This window comes from Linepithema humile, chromosome 2, assembly GCF_040581485.1.
Source record: "Linepithema humile isolate Giens D197 chromosome 2, Lhum_UNIL_v1.0, whole genome shotgun sequence".
Lineage (NCBI taxonomy): Eukaryota > Metazoa > Arthropoda > Insecta > Hymenoptera > Formicidae > Linepithema > Linepithema humile.
Genome location: NC_090129.1, coordinates 18012212 through 18034893, shown reverse-complemented (window position 1 = coordinate 18034893; position 22682 = coordinate 18012212). Strand labels below are relative to the sequence as shown.

General features: G+C 34.2%; 2 protein-coding genes across 8 annotated transcripts in view; both read left to right on the top strand.

Annotated features, from left to right (window-relative positions):
- Hr3 (Hormone receptor 3) overlaps positions 1 to 10132 on the top strand; it is a 116183-nt gene extending 106051 nt beyond the window's left edge. For 6 of the 7 annotated variants that reach the window (XM_067349582.1, XM_067349581.1, XM_067349578.1 and 3 more), the window contains one exon: positions 179 to 10132. In XM_067349582.1, coding sequence (XP_067205683.1) covers positions 179 to 438 — 260 coding nt within the window. In that variant the 3' untranslated portion in view covers positions 439 to 10132. The remainder of the gene's footprint in view (positions 1 to 178) is intronic. The other variant, XR_001101781.2, reaches the window with a different exon arrangement.
- Positions 10133 to 11261: 1129 nt separating this feature from the next.
- On the top strand, positions 11262 to 12941 carry DCTN6-p27 (dynactin subunit 6). Its single transcript, XM_012378772.2, has 5 exons — positions 11262 to 11416; positions 11725 to 11895; positions 11982 to 12109; positions 12306 to 12448; positions 12523 to 12941. The coding sequence occupies exons 1-5, from the start codon at positions 11370 to 11372 to the stop codon at positions 12625 to 12627; spliced, it is 594 nt and encodes a 197-aa protein (XP_012234195.1). The 5' UTR covers positions 11262 to 11369; the 3' UTR covers positions 12628 to 12941.
- Positions 12942 to 22682: the final 9741 nt, after the last annotated feature.

Genomic DNA, 22682 nt, shown 5'->3' with positions numbered 1-22682 from the left:
TCAATATTAAATTAATTATAAAATATTCAACTTCTGATCAAAAACTTTTTGCTAAAAATTGTATAAAATTAAACATCAGTTTCCATGCGAGGATCACATGGATAATAATAATAATGTTATACTCTCAACCTCTTCACCACAGTTCACTGATTTACTGTATCTTGCGTAAAAATGACAGATCGACCGGGACTGAAGTGCCTGGGCGACATCAATAGGCTGTCGCAGGCGGTGATCAGGGCACTGAGGTCGGAACTCGATCGAAATCACGTGACGCCGATCAAGGGCGATGTGACGGTGTGCGACGCGATTCTCGCAAAGATACCGCAGCTACGGGAGATCTCGCTGCTGCACATGGACGCACTGGCAAAGTTCAAGCGATCGCAGCCGCATCTCGAGTTCCCGGCCCTCCACAAGGAGCTCTTCAGTGTCGACAGCTGAACGAGCGATGCGGCGCGGAGCGTCGTCCAGGCGCTGCCGAGCGGACAGGAGCGCGAGTAGTGTCGCGGACCTTGCTCGGTCAAGGTGAGTTCGACCGTCCCGGAAGACAGATACCCGACGATCTCGTGGCCCGGGGGGACCGGAAGTGGCGACGCTTCCTAGGAAGAATCCGCGAACCGGCTCAGATAAGGACGATCCCGATGACGGAGGATGTGATGACACGCGTGTCGTCGACAGATTGATCGATCGTATCGATAATCCGTTTTCGTCGCGAAGCGATCAGACAGAGTTATTTGCCCGTATTATTAGAAATAATGGGGCAAAGGCAACGTAAATCGTGGCAGTCATTTACATTACGTTAGCTTGTTCGACCGCGAGTCTTCGAATCGGAGATTCGTATTTTTAACACGAGTAATTTTAAGGAAACTCTAATAAGTGTTGGGTACTCGGAGAAGCGAGAAACGATGTCGGTTAATTTCTACGATCAATCTGATTTCTGTGCTTTAGCGCTAAGTATAGCTGTGTTCAGCTCGTTATTACGATATAAATGCGATTCTCATATTAGATAATTAAAATAATTATTTAACTGGTATGTGCAAAGTTTTTAGAATTACGTTTCAAATGATTGAAAACTGTTTAACGTTATTTTATTTGCATTTTGAGAAATAGTATATAAAGGTGATGAATTATAATATATAATAATAATAATATAATGAATTTTGTGCGCAAAATAAAGATTCAATAATTTAAAATTGATGATCAGAAATATAAAATTTTAATATTAATTATTTAAACATTTGAAATAAATCAAAGCGACACGTTTTAAAATGTAGCTTCTTATGCAGGTACTTTATGTAAAAAAATACTCTAAATTATTTTTAACGTGATCCAGTGATCTTTTGTAATTTTGTTACGCTTTTAGACAAATATAGTAATTTTTAAATATTAATTAAGATATATCGAAATAAACAATACACACACACACACACATACACACACGTAATACACACTACATATGTTTTTTAGATTTTTAAATTAAATTTTTGAATGAAATTGTACAAACGGTTATAATACAAGCGGGCTTGTATTTAAAAGATTCTTGATAATGCAATCACTTGTTAAAAACAAAAAGCTAATAAGTAAATAAGAGCTACTATCAATACAAGAAAAGAATCATATATTCTAAGGCAAAGATACGTGATATAATATGGACGTTTCAATTTTTTATATTTATTTTACTTTATATCTATTTAATCATATAAAAGGAAGGAAAATAAGCGAGAAGCATGAATTAAATAAAAATATATTACTTTTTACATAGTAACAGTATATATTAAATCAAAGTTTGATTTATTAAGAATTAATAAACATAATAAATGTAGAAAAATATTTCAACACTTTTCTGATAGTTGTTAACATTTTTTACTCTTTTCTATTATCAAGTTGACACATAAATATGCAAAAAATTTATTCTTAATTATTATGTGAATACGCTCTCTTTAGTAAAAAAAAAAAAAAAAAAAACGATAATATATTTCGGAACTAATATATTTTATTGCGCACATAAATGACTATCTGACATCGCTTTTCACAAAATTGCTTGTCCGAGTACCAATGTATTAAACGTGAAGGAGTTTTGCATTGCTATATTGTATATATATCGTTTTTGTTGTTCAAATTTCAAGAAAGAGGAAAAGAGTGAATCTTTAAGAAAATAACGGAAGCAAGCAAACACTCGATTGTCCGCGTGTACGAATTTTTTATATCTTAATTTATGGCGATGAATACGATATAATAAACAATAGTATGCCAATTTTAACTCTTCAATCGGTAAATTATATTTATTTAACGTTTTTAGATAAATTGGAGAAGATCCTTAGTCAGAGATCCATTTTTATTTACAGTTTGTAAAACTAAAATAATATTATATCTGACTAACTAAGATTCTCTTGCTGCATAATACGATAAAAAAGTTAATAAGTTGATAAGAAAAGCTCGTTACTACCATTAGAAGGGTTAAAACTGACAAAATGGAAAAAAATAATTTATAGTTATGCGTATACGGTTACCAAGAATCTGAACCGAAAAGAGATGAATTCTTTTTCTCCTTCGGAAACGTCCTTGACTCTGATTTTTCCAAAAAAAAATAACATTTTTGCAATATATGGTAATCACAATAATACCTTAATTTCTTTTTAAATCAAATGTTTTCGTTTTTTCAATTTTTTTGCAAATGTTTTTTAAATTTTTCATGCATATATTAGATCTTAAATACTATATTTCTTGGACGTCCTGAACGAGAAATTAAAATATAATAAGGGAGAGTGAATACGATTAAAGGCTGAATCAGATTTTTAATAGATGAATCGTTCGTGGAATTATTTTTGTCAACTCCACATCAATCTACTTTGTCAATCTATTCTGAATGCTAAAGAGGTGTTACTATTCATGACACTTTATCTAGAATGCAAAATTTTAATTTGAATCCGATTCACTCTCCGCAATTCCATTCATTCCGAACTCGTGATTGCTCTAAATAAGATGGCTTGGATTTCGAACGATTAGCCTACCGGATGGCGTATGCAATTTATTTGGGTTTTATTGAACATACTATAGAATATACTATATAGAACATATTAACTTATTATTCTTTGTTGTTAAAACATACTTTGTCACAATTATAATTCTAATTCGCTGCGTTACACGTTATATTCATCTATGTACATTTTAAGATGTTTCTCGTTTGTAGTGACAAAATGTTACAATTAATGTGTTCGAATTTGAAGATAGTAGTAGATAATTCGCAAAGATGCATAATTATAAGGGAGACGCAAAATGTTTTAATGTCGACGTGAGTGGAAATTTCGTTGAATTTTGAACAACAGGCTGTCCGAAAGAGAATCGATTGCTTGAGGAGAGATATATGAATCAATAGCAAGATTTGTTTTCATTCTTTTATTCGAGTTGATATTGACAAGAATTTATTTGCGCAATTTATTTATAAAACTTTATTTAGTTATCTTGAAGCTTGTTTTTATTTTTATTTAAATTAACTTTGTATGAAATCGATAAATAGGCAATAGCTTAGTTTGTATTTAATTTGCAATGTATATTTTTAGCATTATGATAAATAATTAATTAACGATAACTGTTACTTAATATACTCTTCTAATGATTCTTGCTATCATGATATCTTTTGGAACGTTCTGTATTTCTCACTCACCACCGACACGTAATAAAGTTATTTGAAGTAATTAATTTGCTGTGTCAATTGTATTGTATTTTAGGAAATAATGCTGCCATGCAAATTAACATTATTCTTCTCTGAGATTAAAATTTTTCGCTTTTAAATCAAATTAAATGTCCGGTAGGCTCTTAAATATATGTCACGATGGACTGTCTTAAAAAACACCGAATAATTCTCTTAAGAGATAACCGATTAGTTGCCTATCCTCGGGCGGATGATTCTTCCTAGGAAACGTCAAGATAAGCACGCTTAAGGTAAATCTAGGAAAATAGAAGAAATAATATGGTAGACTCACGCGAACAAGAAAACACATCGAGCTGACTAAAACGCTGGTACATGGTCTCGCCAATCGTTGAGACAGTTCATGTTCATGTTAAGGATTTATACAACAGCATTTTACAATCTTATTTCTCTGTTTGAAGACTTTCTTGCAGTTTAAAGAGACTAAAGTTACCCCAAAAGATATGCTATACATGATCTTTTTAATGAAAAAGAAAAATTAGAATATAAAAATATTTATTCAAACATATTTTAGATGATTGCAAACAAAAAAATTATGCAATTTTTACTATTTTTGACAAAAGGAGTACGCACACATCTCACAGAGCTCGATTTTATCTAATTATTTATACAAATATTTACAATAAAATAGAAAGATTTTTTAAATTTAACTTTTAAAGTTAATTGCAGTATTATTTTTTTCTCTTATGAACGAAGGAGATACACGATGAATCATAAACATATAGCTCTTTAAATCAATCAATGATAAATAAGCGGCTAATGAAATACAGCATTTGTGCGACAATTTCAAATCAATCATCAGATCAATGTTACATTTCGTTCACGATGCATTTCCGAACTTTTTCATCTTATTCCGAAATATGATATTCGCTGTTTATAAATTGAGTATATGAAAAGCTTAAATTACGAAAAAAATTGGCAAGTTGACTTAAGTTAGCGCTTTGCCCGATCACGCGTAGATCATCTACTGGCGTCTAGGGAATCGCGATCATCTTATACGCAATCTCCCTCGACGATTGCGACGACGATGACAATGATGACGACGTCAGAAATACACACATACACACACAACTTGTCGACTGAATAGTTCTATACTCGTACGGTGCTTACGACAGGGAGCAAACCAGGTACAAGCGTTATTTAACCGTATACTTGTCTCCTTTCTGTTGCAGATTATTTCCTTCGTAATGAACGTATTGGGCCTTAAATAAACATAACATTGTTATATATAAAGTATACATAAAAAGCAACATAAAGTATATATACAGAAGAAATATATATATATATATATAAATATAAATATAAATATATACATAGTGTGGATGCGTATGTGCATACAGGCGCGCACGATACGTCTCACCGACGCAAAAGTGTATACACATACGCGTGTCGTTATAAGATTATATTACATAGATGGAGAAATCGCGGATGCGTGCGAAAACGAGCGAGCGAGAGCGATAGAATGTGAGTATGTGAGTATGAGAAGTGAAACAAAACGAGTACGAGTGCACGATCGGAGAGAGAGAACTGAAATATCGGTTGTTACGATACATACATAAAGTATATATTGTATTAACTAAAAAAATAGTGGAGAGGGAGGAGAGGGGGAGAGGAGAATGGTGATTAACCGAGTCTCGCCAGGATGGTCCGAGGACGACGTAAATATAATAATAATAATAATAATAATATTAATAATAATATTAATAATAATAATAATAATAATTATAATAATTATAATAATTATAATATACTTGAGGATTCGTTTCATGAGAAGAGAATCTCGATCGGGTCGCTCACGCGACAGATAGAGACCGATATTATCGCACCGTTGAACACGAGAGCACGAGAGCGGGCGAACTGAGCAAATAACGTCGACGAAGGGTAGAGCTTATTGCAGAGGGCGAGGAAACATGGAACCATGCCGAAGTTAGGTGTAATTAAGCGCGATAATGATAATGATGGAAGTGTCTTTATCACGTTTCAGAGTTTTCTCCTCGAACTTTCGCTCGATCGTCTTCTCCGTTTTATTTTTATCTTGCTTTTTGTTATTAATTGCTGTTTTTATAAATATATATTAATCGTTAATTGCAGACAGGGAATAAAATTTATTGCAGAAGAAATTTGCACGCGTAATATATGATGATGTAAAAAAGTAAAAGTTTTATAATAAATAAAGGCGTGAACACAATTTAAAAACATGTGATGAAAATTGTTAGAATTACTCGTGAAAACTGAGAAATGAAGCAAAGTATAAAAAATCTGAATAATAAATGTTGATGAGAACAAATAAATAAGGAAATAAGAGAGTTGATCGAATTTGAAAAGACGATAAAGGTGATAGAGCTGATAAATATCTATCAGTCGTCATTATTGTGATTAGCTTGTACGAGCCGCGAGACGATCGAAACTTCTCTCCGTTCGTAGAGCCGGTAAAAGAGGCGTTTGTTCGCTAAATATTCAATGAACACACAGATATTGAATGAGTTGAATGAACGATATGATTAAAGGAGTAAGTATATGATAAAGCACTTCTTCTATTTAAAGATACGACAGAGTTTCATCTAGATGTTCTCTTAATCGCGCGCGCATCGTCATATTAACGTGTATTATATAATCTACTCAATACGGAAAATTTCTTTCGATTTAGCAGGAACGTTCAGCGAATAAACGCATTCTCTTTTACCAGTAATTAGCTTAAATGCAAAACGTCGGCAACGGTCACGCGTTCTGCCGCCGTCGCGACTTCGAGTAGTGATTTGAGTGTAGTTCTGAGCTACTTTAGCATAAAAATACATATATAAATAAATAAATAAAACTATATAAATATATAAATAAATATATATAAACGCTATATATATATGAGAGTATATATATATATATTTCGGCGGAACGATCGAGATTCGACGATCCTCTATTAATGAGAACGACGAGCGTTGTAGAAAGGAATTTCGTCCCTGGACCAACCTGACCGGATCTCACGGATAACGGTGACACGTGACACGCTCACAAGCCCACACATACATGCATAACATATATACTTACATGCATACACACACGCAAAGGCAGACAGAGAGAAAGAAAGGGAATGAAAGGGAAGAAAGAAAGAGAGAATGAAAGTGAAGAGCGAGCGAGAGAGAAATGATTATATGAATCAACGCGCGGATGCGACTTTCACGGATGCAGACGTAGATAGAGCTAATCGATCGCATTACGCGCGCGCATTAAAAACGTTTTTGGTACTGTACGGCACTTGTATGATGCGTCTCTTTATACGTAAAAAAAAAAACCCGTACTTCATATGGATAAAAAAAAAAGAAAAAAAAAGATACAATAGCTCGTCGTCGCGCGCTGAGACACCCTTACGAAGCGTTTATATACGCACCGTCATCGGCTTTCCTCGCTGTCGTCGATCGAAGATTAAGACGAAGATCGGGAAGAATTTAATAACGGTTCGCCGACACTTTCGCGACTGCCGCGTATTTTTAGATGAAAATTACATCGTTGGGTGCTGGGCCGATTAAAAAAGTATTCGTACGCCTTCGCGTCGCTGCTAAAAGTATAAAATTATGTTGTTAAGAGACAGAAATTGAAAAAAAAAAAAAGTATTCGTACGTCATCATTTTTTTTTTGCTATAAATAACAGTACGTTGTTAAGAAGCAAGCTGAAATACTAAAAGTAATATTTGTAAGCTCTACACTTTTGCTTTTATTATTAAATATCTTTAACTTGTTATGACGCGATAAACTCTCTAAGCATCTTTTAAAGATATATAGCTCGTAATGTAGATTTAATGATCATGTGAAATATACATATACATAGGATACAACATTTTTATTTAAAAGTTACTTATAGCGTTGACGTGCGAATACTAATCGTCTCATTGTATAGTGAAGTTTGTTTAAGGCAAGTTAAAAATTATTGCAGCTAATTATGTAAACCCTAAACGGTATAAGCGGGGTCTGACAGACCGTTTTTAATTACAAGACGTTATAGAACCTTTATAGCACTATTATTATTTGTTTGTATTTATAAAGTTTAATATAAATGAATAAAATCTAATTTCCATAATGTATAGATTTCAGATATATATATTTTTTTTTTATTTTTGTGTATATAAACATTTATCATTACGATCTATACAGCGTCCGTTGGCCCCCCTTTATATTACATAAAGTAAGTAAAATGATTTATACTGTTTAGGGTAGAGTGGTTTCTAACAATTATCACGGCTTTAACCCATTATCGTTCCATTTTCAAAAGCTTATAACGAAATAAATTGTTTCTGCTAGAAATTCTAAAACTTTTCACACACAAACACACACACACACACACACACATTTAATTTTTCATCTATGCCCATCATTATTATTTCTTACAGTAGTTGCACTTCACTCATACTTGTATTTAGTAACACAATTTTATATAAAAAAGCATAATATAAATATAAACATGACAAATGCCGCTTGTAATGGGTTAAATGTACCAACATCAAAGCTGCATAAATTTGCAGTCGAATATTGGCGGTCGCGAAAGTGTTAAGAATGTATTATTGTCAGTTGGATCTATTATGTGTATTTATATATTTCTACTTTTTTATGTTAATAGAATGTTAATATTTCGTATCTTTTAAACTAAACAAAAAATGAGAGGACACTGATCTTGCAAATGAGATCTAATTTTGATACTTGCGTATACATACATCTTCAACTTTCTTCAAATCTTACAATTCTTTTTGAGTTTATTAGATTTCTAGATCTATTAATTCTATATTTTTCGAACGTCTGAGCATTTTATTAAATCAATTCTCAAGATTGGAATTTTTTAATTTCAATTATTACTGGAAAAAAGTAACAAAAAAGAAAAGAACGAGAAGTTATTCATTAAAAATTTGCTAAAATAATGACGCTTCGTGCTTCTGACAAACTTGAGATTTTGAATTATCAGAAAATTTTCAATCGAATCTAATGATTACTTTTATTTTTCATGGTTATCTTCAGAACGACTTACTTATTATGAAAATTGAAACATTATTTTACGACAGAATTTAGAATAAGATGAAATCACAATCAATAAAATACAATAAGATTGTAATTAGGCGAGTGAGTGGAATAACTCTCGGATGCATATGCGAAATCAGTTGTATTCTAGCATACAGATTGTTTTTACAGTCAACATTTGCGTCAACATTTTCTCTCTCTTCTCATATATTAATTTTCCAAATAAACTTATATTAACAATGATAATTAAAAATGTTTACTACGAAGAAATTGTAAGTCTATTTTCTTCAGTTTTTCACAAAAGGTAAAAGTATCTAACATCACAAAAAAGGCAGCTTTAATTAACTTAAATTACTTTTAAGTATTAATGGATCAGCGACGCATTTACGTTGCTCGAATATTATTTCTTCCTACAAATAAGGATAAAAATTAGTTTCTCCGAATTTAAGGCTTACCTTTTACGGTGATTGCATCAGTTCATTTTATAGTGTTAGGACGGGCAAAAAATTCAAGTTGAACTTTAGTTTAGTGTATAAAATAATTTAATAATAGATAGAAAATATTCTTTTTTGAGCGGATTTTATGTGATATTTACACATGACTGATTATCAACATTGTTAAGTTCGATTGATATTTGCTACTATATCACAACTTGCAGGAAAAATGTAATTTTTCTATTGCCTCTTCTGAAAGACTGGATAAAAGCTGGACTTATGATCTTTGTGCGTCAACTGGAAAAAGAATTAAATTATAATCTGTTTTAATAAATCTCAATCTGGGCATTGTTGACAAAATTAATGAATAGAAAAGGTTAATCTCTTATTATTTTGAACAAAGTTGAAATGGCTTCTTTTGTAATTACGCGCAGAAGACAGATTTCATATGCATTCGAGAAAATTGAGTGCAATCAGAAAGAGATCGACGAGAGCGACGGCGAATCCGTCACGGTGCGCCGACTGACACGCTTTCGGACGGTTGCATTATACTTATAGCGAAAAATTAAGAAAATGCATATTATTCTGCCGATTAACGAGTAAGTGCGTAGGATTCGTTTAATTGTAGATCAAACACGTACACAGTCACGTTACGCGCGAATGCAAAATGCATACCATCTACGACCCTTCTTCGCTCACATCTCTATCCCCTTTACTCAAGAGTAAAAAAAAAACACACAACACACATACATATACACAAATTATATATAATAACGTACACATACACGGACACATGAAAGACACATACACATAATACACTAATATACACACGCGTACAATAAGGCGCAACACGTACACGCGCACGCACGTTGCAATTAGACGTTATTTTATCGCAATTTGGAGTTAAATTTTATAATATATAATATATAAAAAAATATATATAATAAATAAAAGTTGACGGATAATATAGAGTTATATTAAATATCTAAACGAAGGTACTCGTGTGTTTCTCATGTGTGAATACATTATCCCTTTTGTTGCGCAATCACAATCGAAGTTTCCCTTCTCTCGTATCCCTAAAAATAGCTTAAATGAATACAGAAAGTATTTGCACAACATAATGTTCTCACTGTGGATCCTTTAATTTTTATCATATTATAACATTAAACTATTTTACTTATGTATATCTTAAAATAAATATAATTCAACATTTTAACCAAAAGTGCTTAATGTATTAAAGTCATATATTCAATGTAATGCATATTTGGAATATTATATTGGTTCCTGAAATTTATTTACTTTTGATAAAGAGGAATTATTTATAGTGATACGACAATGTTGCTAAAATTTTACTTTCTTTTTCTTCAAATGTACCGATATAAGAATATTTTAGGAATTATTTTTATTATAATTTAATAATTAATCTTCTGTTTAATATTTAAAAAGTAATATAATTCTTAAATTTACTTGTTATCTTTAATTAAAAATAATTTATAAATAAATTATAATGATGTTTAAATAATTTTTATTTTTGAATTTTGTATTATTATTTAATATATTAAAAAAATTATTTTTGAAATATTATTTTTATTTTAGATTAGTAATCTCATAATTAATATTAATGTACGCAATAAATATTTATAGTTTTATTATGATAAAAATTTAAGGATAACAATTTGTAGAAGTAATTTTTTAAATTTAATAATATAACAATAGTATTTCCTTAAATAATAAATTTATATAAATTTTGTCGATTTATGTTACTAAGAAATTAATTTTTATTTTATAACTAGAACAGGTGAGAAAGATATCGTGGCAAATCTCAATCACTTGAACAACAAGAAGAAGACAATGGATCTCAATTACGACATAATAATTGGCCGAAAATTTTAGATTTTGTTGCTTTTAATATCTTTCAGCATCTTAAATATTGAAGAAAAGAATTTCAAATAGCACGTGCAGTGCCGGATCTACACATAAGCTAGATAAGCTACAGCTTAGAGGCCTCACATTATAAGGGAGCCTCTTTAGTATAGAAAAGATTTAAAAAAATGTATTTTTTGTTAATAAGAGGGGGCCTCCTTAAGATCATAGCTTAGGGACCACTAAATCGTACATCGGCCCTGAGCACGTGCGATATTATCGAAAGAATATGTCGAATACTTCGATATATCGATGTCAAGCGATATATACTTTGTTGTAGTCAGCTGTAGAGAACTGTCATCGAATAAATGGATGGAAAAATTTCTTCTCATTCCTCGACCTACCGTCGCGCCAAGTAAGTTTAATAATAATTGTATTAAGTACAATATACATTAATTTTTCCATAAATTTGAATAATTATAATGTTACAATGCCAGACTTCTGGCATTTTGAGGTTAACTTAATGATTCACGTATTTAGAACAATGCAATATATAAATATACATATGATATTGTTATAATAAATATGTAGAACAAATTCCGACGTTTTTTAAGTATTGAGTTATGATAATTAGTGAAAATGAATAAAGAAGTGAACACTATGCATTGGTATGATGTCGACAAGATCTATTTTGCAACTAATTTGTATTTTATGTTTATACAGCTTAAAAATCGCACCCGGTGCAGTAGTATGCGAGGAAAGTATTTTGAAGGGCGATATCACTATTGGTGCGAAAACTATAATTCATCCCAGAGCATGTATTCTAGCGGAAGCTGGCCCAATTATCATAGGAGAAGGCAACATAATCGAAGAAATGGCAACTATAGCAAACAGGTAAGTTCAATATATTTGCGTTATTCACAAAATGCAACTGAAATAGTTCTAGTTGAACCAGTTGCTAATTGATTGTTATTACACAGATTGCCACCTGATACTCAGGAACCTGCAACGATACCAGTTCAAATAATAGGAAACTATAACGTCTTCGAGACTGATTGTACTTGTGAGTCATTTAAAGTTGGCGATAATAACATCTTGGAGGCAAAAGGTATTGTATATAAGCTCTTTAATATATGCTAATATTTTGACTGGGAAATTAACTTCCGTTAATTACTATTTTTCAAATTAAAGAATGATCATTTAATACATTGTCATTGATTTGAATGATATTCGAATAATTATATAACTAGCATTTAATTTTTAATTTTATACATACAGAAATAATAATTTTTATTTTCCAAAAGCAAACATTGGTCGTGAAATCGAATTAACTAACGGATGCGTTATTGGAGCTGCATGCTCTTTGACGGAACGAGAAATTGTATCAGAGAATACGATAGTATTCGGGGGTCAGTGTCAACGTAGAGAAATGAATGATAAACCATATGTGAGTATCAGATATATTATTTTTATTTTATTTTATAATTCCAAATTTGATTTTTTTACTTTTTTCTGTTTCAGCCTCAAATTGGACAGTTGGATTTTCTATTGAAAGTGCTCCCGAACTATCATCATTTTCGTAAGTCAAATATAAAACCGAAAACACCTTCTATAAATAATACATAATATTTTTTCTTTATAATAAACCAAGAAAAATGTGTATAATGTCTGCTATATTCGCAATTATTCAGCAATAAGATATGTATTTTTGTTTCTAAATGCTATATATATCAATTTTTGTAACAATTATTTATTGTGCATTTTGTAGTAATTGTTTGCTATTGTCAACGTGAAATGATAATATTTTTAGATACATTTCAGAAAGAAATGATTTAAAAATCTGTATTAGATATATAATGCATAATTAATTACTAATTTTAAAAGTTGCTAATTTATTTTTACGATTTAAAATAAAAATGAAAAGATTAATAAACCAGAAAGATTCCTTCGAATATCATTTTTTCATCGCGTACTAATAATCACTGAATTTTTTTATATTTTAACAGATATTTTTCCACATTTACTTATAAGTTTAAACTGCTTTACTTGACTAAAATCACAAATGTTTGAAGTCTTTATTTATTTAGAAATCGTGAAAAGTTTAAGATAAAAACAACTATTATAAATTTTTTAACTTATATAATGAGAATAATTATATAATCGGAAAAAAAGATAATCTATAACATTTTGTAGAGTGCTGAAAGGATGTCGGATGTTGTCAAATATTTGTAACGATATTATGTATATATTTATATATTATATTGTTATAAACATGTGTATAACACATCTAGTAACATCTTTTTCACTATGTTAATATATTAGACATAACATTGTATATAATATTTAGGAAACTAAAATAATATACATTTCCTTTTTATGTTAATTGTTTTATTAATTGTTTATCTTTCTGTGCAAAATTCATATTTGAATAATTAATTTTTAAAAAATGAAAGAAACTTTTACTGCTTTTTCAACGAGCGGAAATACGAATAGAAATATTAGCCACTTCGTCTTTTAACAAACTCTCTGGAGAATTTAACGGCGTAATGCTAAACGCTACATCTATGAATATGAATTAGCGTCTCGTCGAGAGGGTTGGTTGCGAACCATTTACCGCTTCCGTCAGCTTGGCGAAGCGCGCCAGTGATTATCAACGCTCCTTTATATTCGAGTTTATATAAGCAAATAACATTTTATTTTTAAATTTTAAAATCTATAATAGTCAAGTTAAAATATTGCATTTATATGTAATGCAATTTACATGGAATTCATCAAGCATAACAATTTTTGGATACTCTCAAAATTTGAGAAAATAATTTTAAAATCTGTATAAATGCTATCAAACAGTACAAAAATTTATTTAAAATAAAAATTGGATGGCTATCTTGAACGCAAAATATAATTACGGATGAATTTAAGGGCCGAAACTGGTTCTTTAAAAACAGCGTTGTTTATTTTATTAACAGCGAATCGGCCGGACAGCGACTTAAGTATCTCTACAGAGGAAAGCAGTCACAAGCGCGCTTTTACTTTAATGATCGGTCGTAGCAACCCCCCCATGACGTAACTCTTGTCGCGAAAGTGGTGACTCGAGAGAGCTGTCATATTTTGACGTCCGCAGCGGGCGCCAGAGAAAAGAGAGAAAGGGTGCGGGAAAGACACAGGGAAAATGAGAGAAAAAGATTATTTTTCCGAGCGGATTGAAGCCGTGGCTGTGAAGAATCGTAGAGGAGAAGCTAACGAGGAAAGAGCACCTAATGCTTTTCCGACGAATTTACGTAATCTTTTCAAGATGATATCACTTGTGTCGCGCGCGCGTTATCTCATGATTGATTTATTTAATAATTTGTACTTCTTTGAAGATTTTCTGAATTGCGAGAAAGATGCATCTAATTGTAGATAAAAATTTCAAAGTCTTTGAAAAATCATATTACGTAATACTTTAATCAGAAACAAGGAGGCAAAGTTCGTTATCTGTTTAATCACGCAAATGCTAAATAAATAAAAATTAAAAAGAATTCAGATAAAATATAAAACAATCGCGTAGAAATAAATATTACACGTCGAAATTATTCTATTATAGAAAGCAGCCGATATACATCGCTTTTACTTCAGAGATTCGGCCGAGGATGAGGTTTGAGCACCGAATTAGGCGTCAAAAGTCGCTCGGGTGATTGTGTCATGATCGCGAGTAGTGCGTGCAAACGATAATAATCGACGGACAGCCCCCAGGGTGTGTTTTGATTTCAACCACCACGGCTGTCGCTATCACACATACGCACAGAGTATCCGCGCAACTAGACGGAGAAGGATAGAGAGAGGGCTTTATTTGGAGGGTGCGGGAAGAAAGAGAAGCCGAAATCAACCCCGTCGACCGCCTCGACGTTCCAGTCTCGCAAATTGACGTTCGCAGACACGAGCCCCGCTCGTCCAATGCCAAACGAGAGTGACGAGCGTTGCGAATCCACGACTCGCTTAACATTTCCATTGTGAGCGCCGTCCCCGGGGTTCGAGAGGCGGAAAGAACGGTGGGGATGCATCGGGGGGAGAGAAACGCATCACGCGCGCGGAAGCCTCGATGCCATCGAGAATTATAATAATTGCGAATTAACGGTAATCGGCGAAGTTGACCGATTGACATCGCATTAAGCACGGGATGTTTAACCCTTTATTGCCGCAAGAATGTTTGCAGCCAGAAAAAAACGAACTTTGATTAGCTATTAATCTATGTAATTAAATTAATTTGTCATTAACTCTCATAATCGAAAACGTCTCTATAGATAATTGATAAATAATATATTATTACTTTTAAAAATTCAATCTTTACCAAATATTAATTCTATTAATTCCTTATTAAAAAATTGAATAAATTATTGATTTAAAAATTTATTACACATATTTAATAAATACCGATACTAATTTTGGAATGCATTTTTCATTATATTCATCATTATAATAATCATTATAATAATAGAATAATATAGTTTTCTGCAATTATAAATATATAATAACATAGCATGAACATTTCGTTCATCGTGATTAAATAAACCAACAGACAAGCGTGATCCATTTCAATCAGTCTGTAATCTGTATGAAGGAGGCGGAGGGAGAATGAAAGATATGCGTAACAGAGGAATACACAATCTCCACCGGCGTCGACCAAACTTTTTTGGGAGAAAAGCACGCAAAGAGTCAGCGAGCGAACTGAACATTACACATTCTTTCACTTTGATATTTTTGTTGAAAAAAATTGTTTTTGCCATCTCAAAGAACATTGTATCATGCATCAATATAAAGTTGGCGTTTTATATATATGTATATAAATGTATATACATGTGTATACATATGTAGTTCTTATCAACGGTAAAATTTTAATGAACCCTAATTTCATTATAGAAAAGTGAAAACATCGTATAAATTTTCCCCTCTTGAACACTTCCCGAAGGGATGCGAGTGTAATTTTTCATATCTCTCTCGCTGCGCCTATGATAGTCCCGATACAAAGATGAACGATTGAATCGCGACAATGAATAATACTCGACGGGCGACGGTTAAACGCGGTAGCGGATCGGATCGGGCCCGCCTACGAGGAGGTGGAGGAGGCCCCGGATGCGCGGGCAAACCACCCGTAAAATCCGAAAGGGAGCCGTCGCAGCGGCGGAGAGAGACGGGGGTGGCAGGGGGGCGGCGGGCGGGCGGGGGGCCGCCCGGGTGACTCTGTGACGCGATTATGCTAACGAAGTTGTTCCATTGTAGCGCTGTTTACAGCGACGCGCGCATTAAGGCTGCGGAACAATGGGGCGGCCGCGATGGAGAATCCTCGGAAATCGGGACGCGAGAGAATTATCTCGCTAACGAACGAGTTAGCTCCATCTCGATCGTCTTGAGCGAGAGGAGACAAATAGGTTCGTCTTCCTTAGCTGCCTTGTTAACAAAAGTTGACACTGCGCGTCTCTTCAATTTCTTCAATCGTCTTTTTTTTATTCGAAAATATTTGTTTATTCTCTTTTTTTTTGCATTTTACAGTTTTATTTTAGAATATACTTTTATCTTTAGCATCCTTTTTGAACATATAAGATACGTTATCTAAAAAAATAAGAGCAATTTTCTGAGAAACATTGTCGTATGGTACACAACTTAAGCATGTGGCATCTCAATTCCTAATCGAATTTGTTGCCCACTTTTTCTATATTTAGATATCTAGAGATAGATTCTCCTACCCTGAGCGAATGTTGCGTGTGCGAGAGGAAGAACGAGGAAGAAATAAAGAACAGAAAACGTAACTGAATAGGATAAATGCACTTGTAAACGAAAATATTAAGCTCAGCATATACTATATAATAAATATATTAGTATATAACATAATATCTATTTCCTTCCTGCTGCATTCTTAGGCCTTGCAAGCGAGTGCGCGCGTTCCTTCACGAATTCATGAGATAAGAGAGTTTTAACGGCATCAAAATTCTCGGTGGGATTTGCAGATAGAGGTCCGGGAAATCGTCGAAATTCTGCGTGGTATGAGAAAGGCCCCTCGACTTCCCACCGCGTCTGGTTATCCCCTACCGAGGCGCCACTTGACTCGTATTTAACTTTCAAATATATTTTATGCCCTTTGCATTTCAATACTCTCATGTATTCTCCGCGAAATCCGTCCTTCTATCCCCTTCTCTCTCCTCCTACACCTTTTTCGTTTAGATTCGGTTGTACACACGTTTAACTCGCATTATAATGTATTGCTGTATATGTGTTACGATGAATAGAAATATCGAAGAGATAAATTTTATCAGTGCAAACAGAATATCAGTTATTGATTTTTTTACACGAATCAGGAAGACAAAATAATATGAGAACTTAATTTATTGAATTGATAATAAAGATTTTAATTAAGATTATTTAACACATTTATTCACAATTAGATTTGTCGGTAAATTTATTCAAAACAGCGTAATATCAATTAAATTGGTAATTAATTAGTAAAGTAGTAAATTAAATTGGTTTCTTTCTTAATTAAATGCATGCGCACAAAGCAGGTCTATTAAGTTATTTTATTTAAAATAATTATATTTGTGTAAAAACGATGGTATATTTTTGGAGAAATAAAAATTGTTAAAGATACAAACTACAAAAAATTGTAAGTAGATTATAGAGTTTGTCTGGCGAAGAGGCGAGCAAAATAATCGCTAGAACATCGTCATCGCGACAACACAACACGCAAGTAATTCATACTCGAACGATCCCAGCATTTATGTATCCACTGAAGCGCGACGACATTTCGACAGGATTATTTGTAGGATCTGGCAGTATCCTCGACATTTCCAACGAATTCTTCATGCTTGGATACATTTTCAATGATCAAGCGAGGGTGTAAAAAGTGGTAATTTTATGACTTTCTTTATATAAATCATCATTAATTCACCAAAAACTATTGTTCGATTTATATAATTAAATCTGAAATTTCAATTAAATTTAAAAAATTAAAAAAAAAAAAAAATTAGAAGGGAATAAATTTTCTATAATGTAAAGATTGTATATAAAATTATTTTAGTGTTCGATTAAAAATGTCTATAGAAAGTTGTTTATTTCTTTAATTTAATATCAATAGATATATTGATATGTGTAGAAATTGCAATAATAAATTTGTATTTCTCATATGCGTTATTAGAGATAGAATGTCATTTATACATAATAAATTTAAGAATATAAAGTATAACGATCTCCAAAAAGATTTTACAAAAATAAGAAGTATAAAAAATTTTCTAAAAATGAAAATTACACTCCATTTGTGGATGAAAACTGAATAAAAAGAGTTCTATAATATATCCGACAGGAACTGAAATTTTCTGATTTCCGTTTTGCGCCCTCGCTGAAGTAGAGTTTTAAATACGGAAGTGTTACGGATCACAGATTGTGTCATCCACTTATATCCTCGCTTATTTGACGACATAAGCACTGAGTGGGCGGATAACGATATTTTTCTCTTCCGAGAACGAATGTCGACGGAGTTGGTGCGTGTGTGGCTGTCGGTGCACTTCAAAGGGCAACACATTCGGATGCACCGAGCGGACCGAGACTGGACTGCTTCAAGGATAGACTTCTTACCAGATAATCTCCCTTTCTCTCATTCAACTTGTGTGCCACCTACGTATACAGGATGTTTCACACGAACTGTACTTTGTGAGGAGAAGAACAAAAAATTGAACTAATCCTTTTTTTAAATTAAAATTTTTCTACAATACGCGGTCTTTTATGTACATTTAATACGTTTGAAATATGCTTATTAATAATGTTTTCGACTGAACGGATTCGGATCGATTTAGGAGCGACGTCATAAGATTGTCTCCGCCAATAAAAGACTTAAACTCGTATTAAAATTGCAATCAGTCGCTCTGAAATCCATCCAAATCGATCGGAAACGGTATAAATGAAGCATTGTGTACGTTTATAGGTAAAATATGTTAGAAAAATTACTTTTTCCCAAAATTGAAAAAGATGTCGAACATGTGTGTAATTATATTACATATTGTGTTTAAAAGTAAGCATGTCCGCTTTTTGTGAAACATTCCGTATGCATACGCATACACGCTAATGGAAGGATATGCGTGAAAGGGCATATGTGCGACACGTACGATGAGGCGCGGGGACGGGAACGTATAGATGGCATTCTTCTAATTTGTCGGCAGTACTTTGTCGGCTAATCAATCGACTGCCTGATTACCATGCAACAACCACCGCGAGTACTCGCTTCGATTGCCTTGCGCGCGTCTGAATGCAGCCGATTGCATGCGCGTGCGGGCCCTTTGTGTCCCAAATCAATATTTTGTACAACACGTAAAATTATCAATTCGTGCAAAAATGCGCGACGTTAAAATGCTGCGCGTTGTCTTCGAAATTAAGATCTTTTCATTTTGTTCGGCAATCAGACTTTTTCGGGCCGAAAGAAGGAACAGATTGGTGAGAGAAATAAAGCTTAAAAGCTCCGCCATCAAATCTGTTCGGGGCTATATCGCTCTCAACGCTTGACGTATTCCGCCAGAGTCGGACGTGTTAATCACCGTATTTCCCCTAATACGACAAAACGATCAGCGACAAAGAAACGACGTCTTTAAATCACCGGAGGCGGTCTTGTGGTTCGGACGTTAAACGGCGTATGCCTAAATCAAGTTAATCGTACGGAGCACGACTAAACGGATGCTATATTGAGACGTGCAACGTGCAAAGAAGTATGAGCGTCCTCGACGTGAAATGGGACGCGCTTGCAATTACGCGTGAAATGAACGCGACGATGCGTACAGTCGTCGTGAGTGTGCGACGCGTACACACGCGCGCACACGCACAGGCATCCTTTCCGCGTCAACAGTCGCGGATGTCCAAATGCTGGAGAACGCTGTTCAGATCTTCACTTTGTTTCAAGTAGATACGATAACACAAATCTGACGTTTAAATGATTAGAAGCAGGCTATCAAAATAGATGAGTAATTTCTGTTTTCAACACGCGTGAATCGCGTGGGCGCGCGCAATGGAGACGGCTGTTCCGCTAATTTGTGCACACTCAACGAGAGCCAAGCTCCCTTGTCCCCCGCCAGCCCCCCCCCCTCCCCCCGCGTCGGTGAGTTACGGTGATGTGCGACGCTGCCGGGAGCCAGCTCTCGGTTTTCGCGACGCCCACCAATTTGCTAACCATCGATTTCGACTAGCACGCACACCCGCGCGCACCGCCGCCAATCGCGAATCCGGCCCCTCTCTCTCGTTCCGCGCCGCTATGTTTAGAAACGCACGCGCGGAACACTCTTTGGCGCTTAACAGTCGGCTAACCGCCGTCGACTCGCGCTCCGTGAGTGATGGATTAGCAGCATTCACGGCAGCCGGTCATTCACAGGAAGCTGCCGCGGCTTTCGGAGAAGTGTGCAAATTTTTCGCGCTCGTGTGTAAAATTATACGATTATTGAAGCATTTTTGTAGACATTAATTATACCGATTACGCGAGACGTTTTATCAAAATGTTTTATCTCCAAATCTCAATAATCTGAATGTAAATGACGATTAAGTTGAACTTTATAATAATAAATATTTATATACAAAAGTATGCTTTGATCTGTTATCTCTGTCTGGTTCAAAAAATTTTTCGAATATAATAAAATATTATCAAAAATTAAACTTAATTCGATCGGAATCATTTGACACAATATGTCTGCGTTTGATAAAAATTACAATTTTAAGAACGCCGAGATTTCAAGATAGAAAATAATGTTGCAGTTTCAAGACACGAAAATCACACCAAAAAAAAAAAGAACGCAAAGACCCGATTCCGGCTGAAAAGGGAGCCAAGCGGAAGATGTTCCCGTAAGAACAAATTGGCCGTCGGACGCGATTGGTAGCGGGAGCAAACCGCGACAAAAAAAAAGCGAAAAACGCGCGTACATGTCGTCCCTCCGCCTTCTCTTGCTTCTTCTCGGACCACATAACTAACGGCAGGCAATTAAAACTCGGCCGGTCGCGAGCATTTAAGCGTCGACATTTCCGTTCACACGTGCGTAACGAGTCGAGCGGGACGCGCATCGACGCCTCCGCCGCGCAAAAAGACACCGGCGACGGCGCCCGCCGCGTCGCTCCGCTCTGAGAAGCGAACAGCGAGACGAGATTTAAGGCCGTCTGAGCATTCACGGTCGGAACTCTCCTATTCTATGTTCTGCGCGACCAGCAAACCAGCCGCACATGGCGGCTCGTACAACTTGGGGTTGAACATTCCTTTTTTTTTTTACTTATCATGCGCGACAGTCGCACAATGCAGTTGGAATTTTCGGTCTTATCAAGCCGTCGAATATGACGGCTCGAATTTAATGTAAAGTTAAAATTTGTGAAATTGTTTTTTGTCAGAGATAAAGCAATTTGTGATTTGCTTTTTTAACAACAGATTACACGGTGCGATTAAATTTCAATCCTTTCCGTGGACGTTGCAGCACGATATTTGCATATGCGTATATTTTTGTAACGAACAATTAATGTTTATTTTGTATACCGTTATTCAGGATTAAAAACTTGAATTATTTGTGCATTCTGCAGCGCTGGTCTGGCGCATGCCTAGCATTTTCCACTGGCGTCGTGGCTTGCCCCAATTTGTCAGTGACTACTTTGCAGGGTGAAACTCGTCTGGCCGATTGCCACTCCTTGGTATACAGCTGGGATTTATAGTCTTTCGTTCTTCCTCGGAGATGATGTACCGGATAAAGTATGTGTAAAGCCAAACCAACCTCATCCCTCTGTGTGCCAGTATTATGTATCGATGCAGCCAAATATTATAAAACAATATCGCGAGAAGAACGTTTCTCTGAAAATTCTCCGAATTTTTATTTCGAATATGTCATGTAATATATGTTCACATATGTTTGATTAATTCTTTAAAAAAGCTTGTCAAATTTTCTATTTACGAGAACTTTGTTCCTTGGCAGAAAAGACCGACACAGGATGAACTATGTTTAAAGACTTTTCATCACTCGCGCAATAGCTATCTTCTGCCTGTGTCACTTCTCTAATTTTACAAGGCGTTAAGTGCCACTTTGTCGAGCTTTGTGCTCAATTCTTCGCCTCTGCCGATACTCATTTCCGCCTCTCTGTCGCACAAATGAATGCAAGCGCTTTGCCATAAACTTCTCTGACAACAGCTCGTAAAACCGCATCCGCTGTATTCAAATTCGAGAAAGACTATTAATAATCATAAAGTTATTATTAGATTAATAGCGAAAATTATTCGAATAAAATTATGATATATAATCTTAAAATTATTAACTAGAATAAATTATTAGAAAATAATTATAAATATAGCTTTATGAATATAAAAATTAAAACTAAAAAAATCCGATTAAAACGTCATGCGAGAGTGCGCTAATTAGTGTAATAATTACAAATAGAATTATTATTTATGTATTTAACAGCATAAAGATTAACATTAACATTAGTATTAACATTAACATATTGTTATTAGAACACTAGAAATTTGCTAGAAGAGAATGGTGTATATTTGGCAACTTTACGATCCAATTAAAGTGACGAGGCTAATGAGTATCGAAATAGTGTCATTACTATATGCATCGATTAGCCCGCTTGGAGCCACTTACAACGTAAATGATGCGTGGGCGTAAACCCATCCTAAAATTTGACGTACACGACGTACACATGAAATAACG

What these genes read in the sequence shown, in the direction of transcription:
- DCTN6-p27 (XM_012378772.2), top strand. Translation starts at nt 11,370, where the DNA reads ATGGATGGAAAAATTTCTTCTCATTCCTCGACCTACCGTCGCGCCAA. An exon ending in ATGGCAACTATAGCAAACAG is followed by an intron (nt 11,896 to 11,981) that starts GTAAGTTCAATA and finishes GTTATTACACAG; the next exon opens with ATTGCCACCTGATACTCAGG. An exon ending in AAATGAATGATAAACCATAT is followed by an intron (nt 12,449 to 12,522) that starts GTGAGTATCAGA and finishes TTTCTGTTTCAG; the next exon opens with CCTCAAATTGGACAGTTGGA.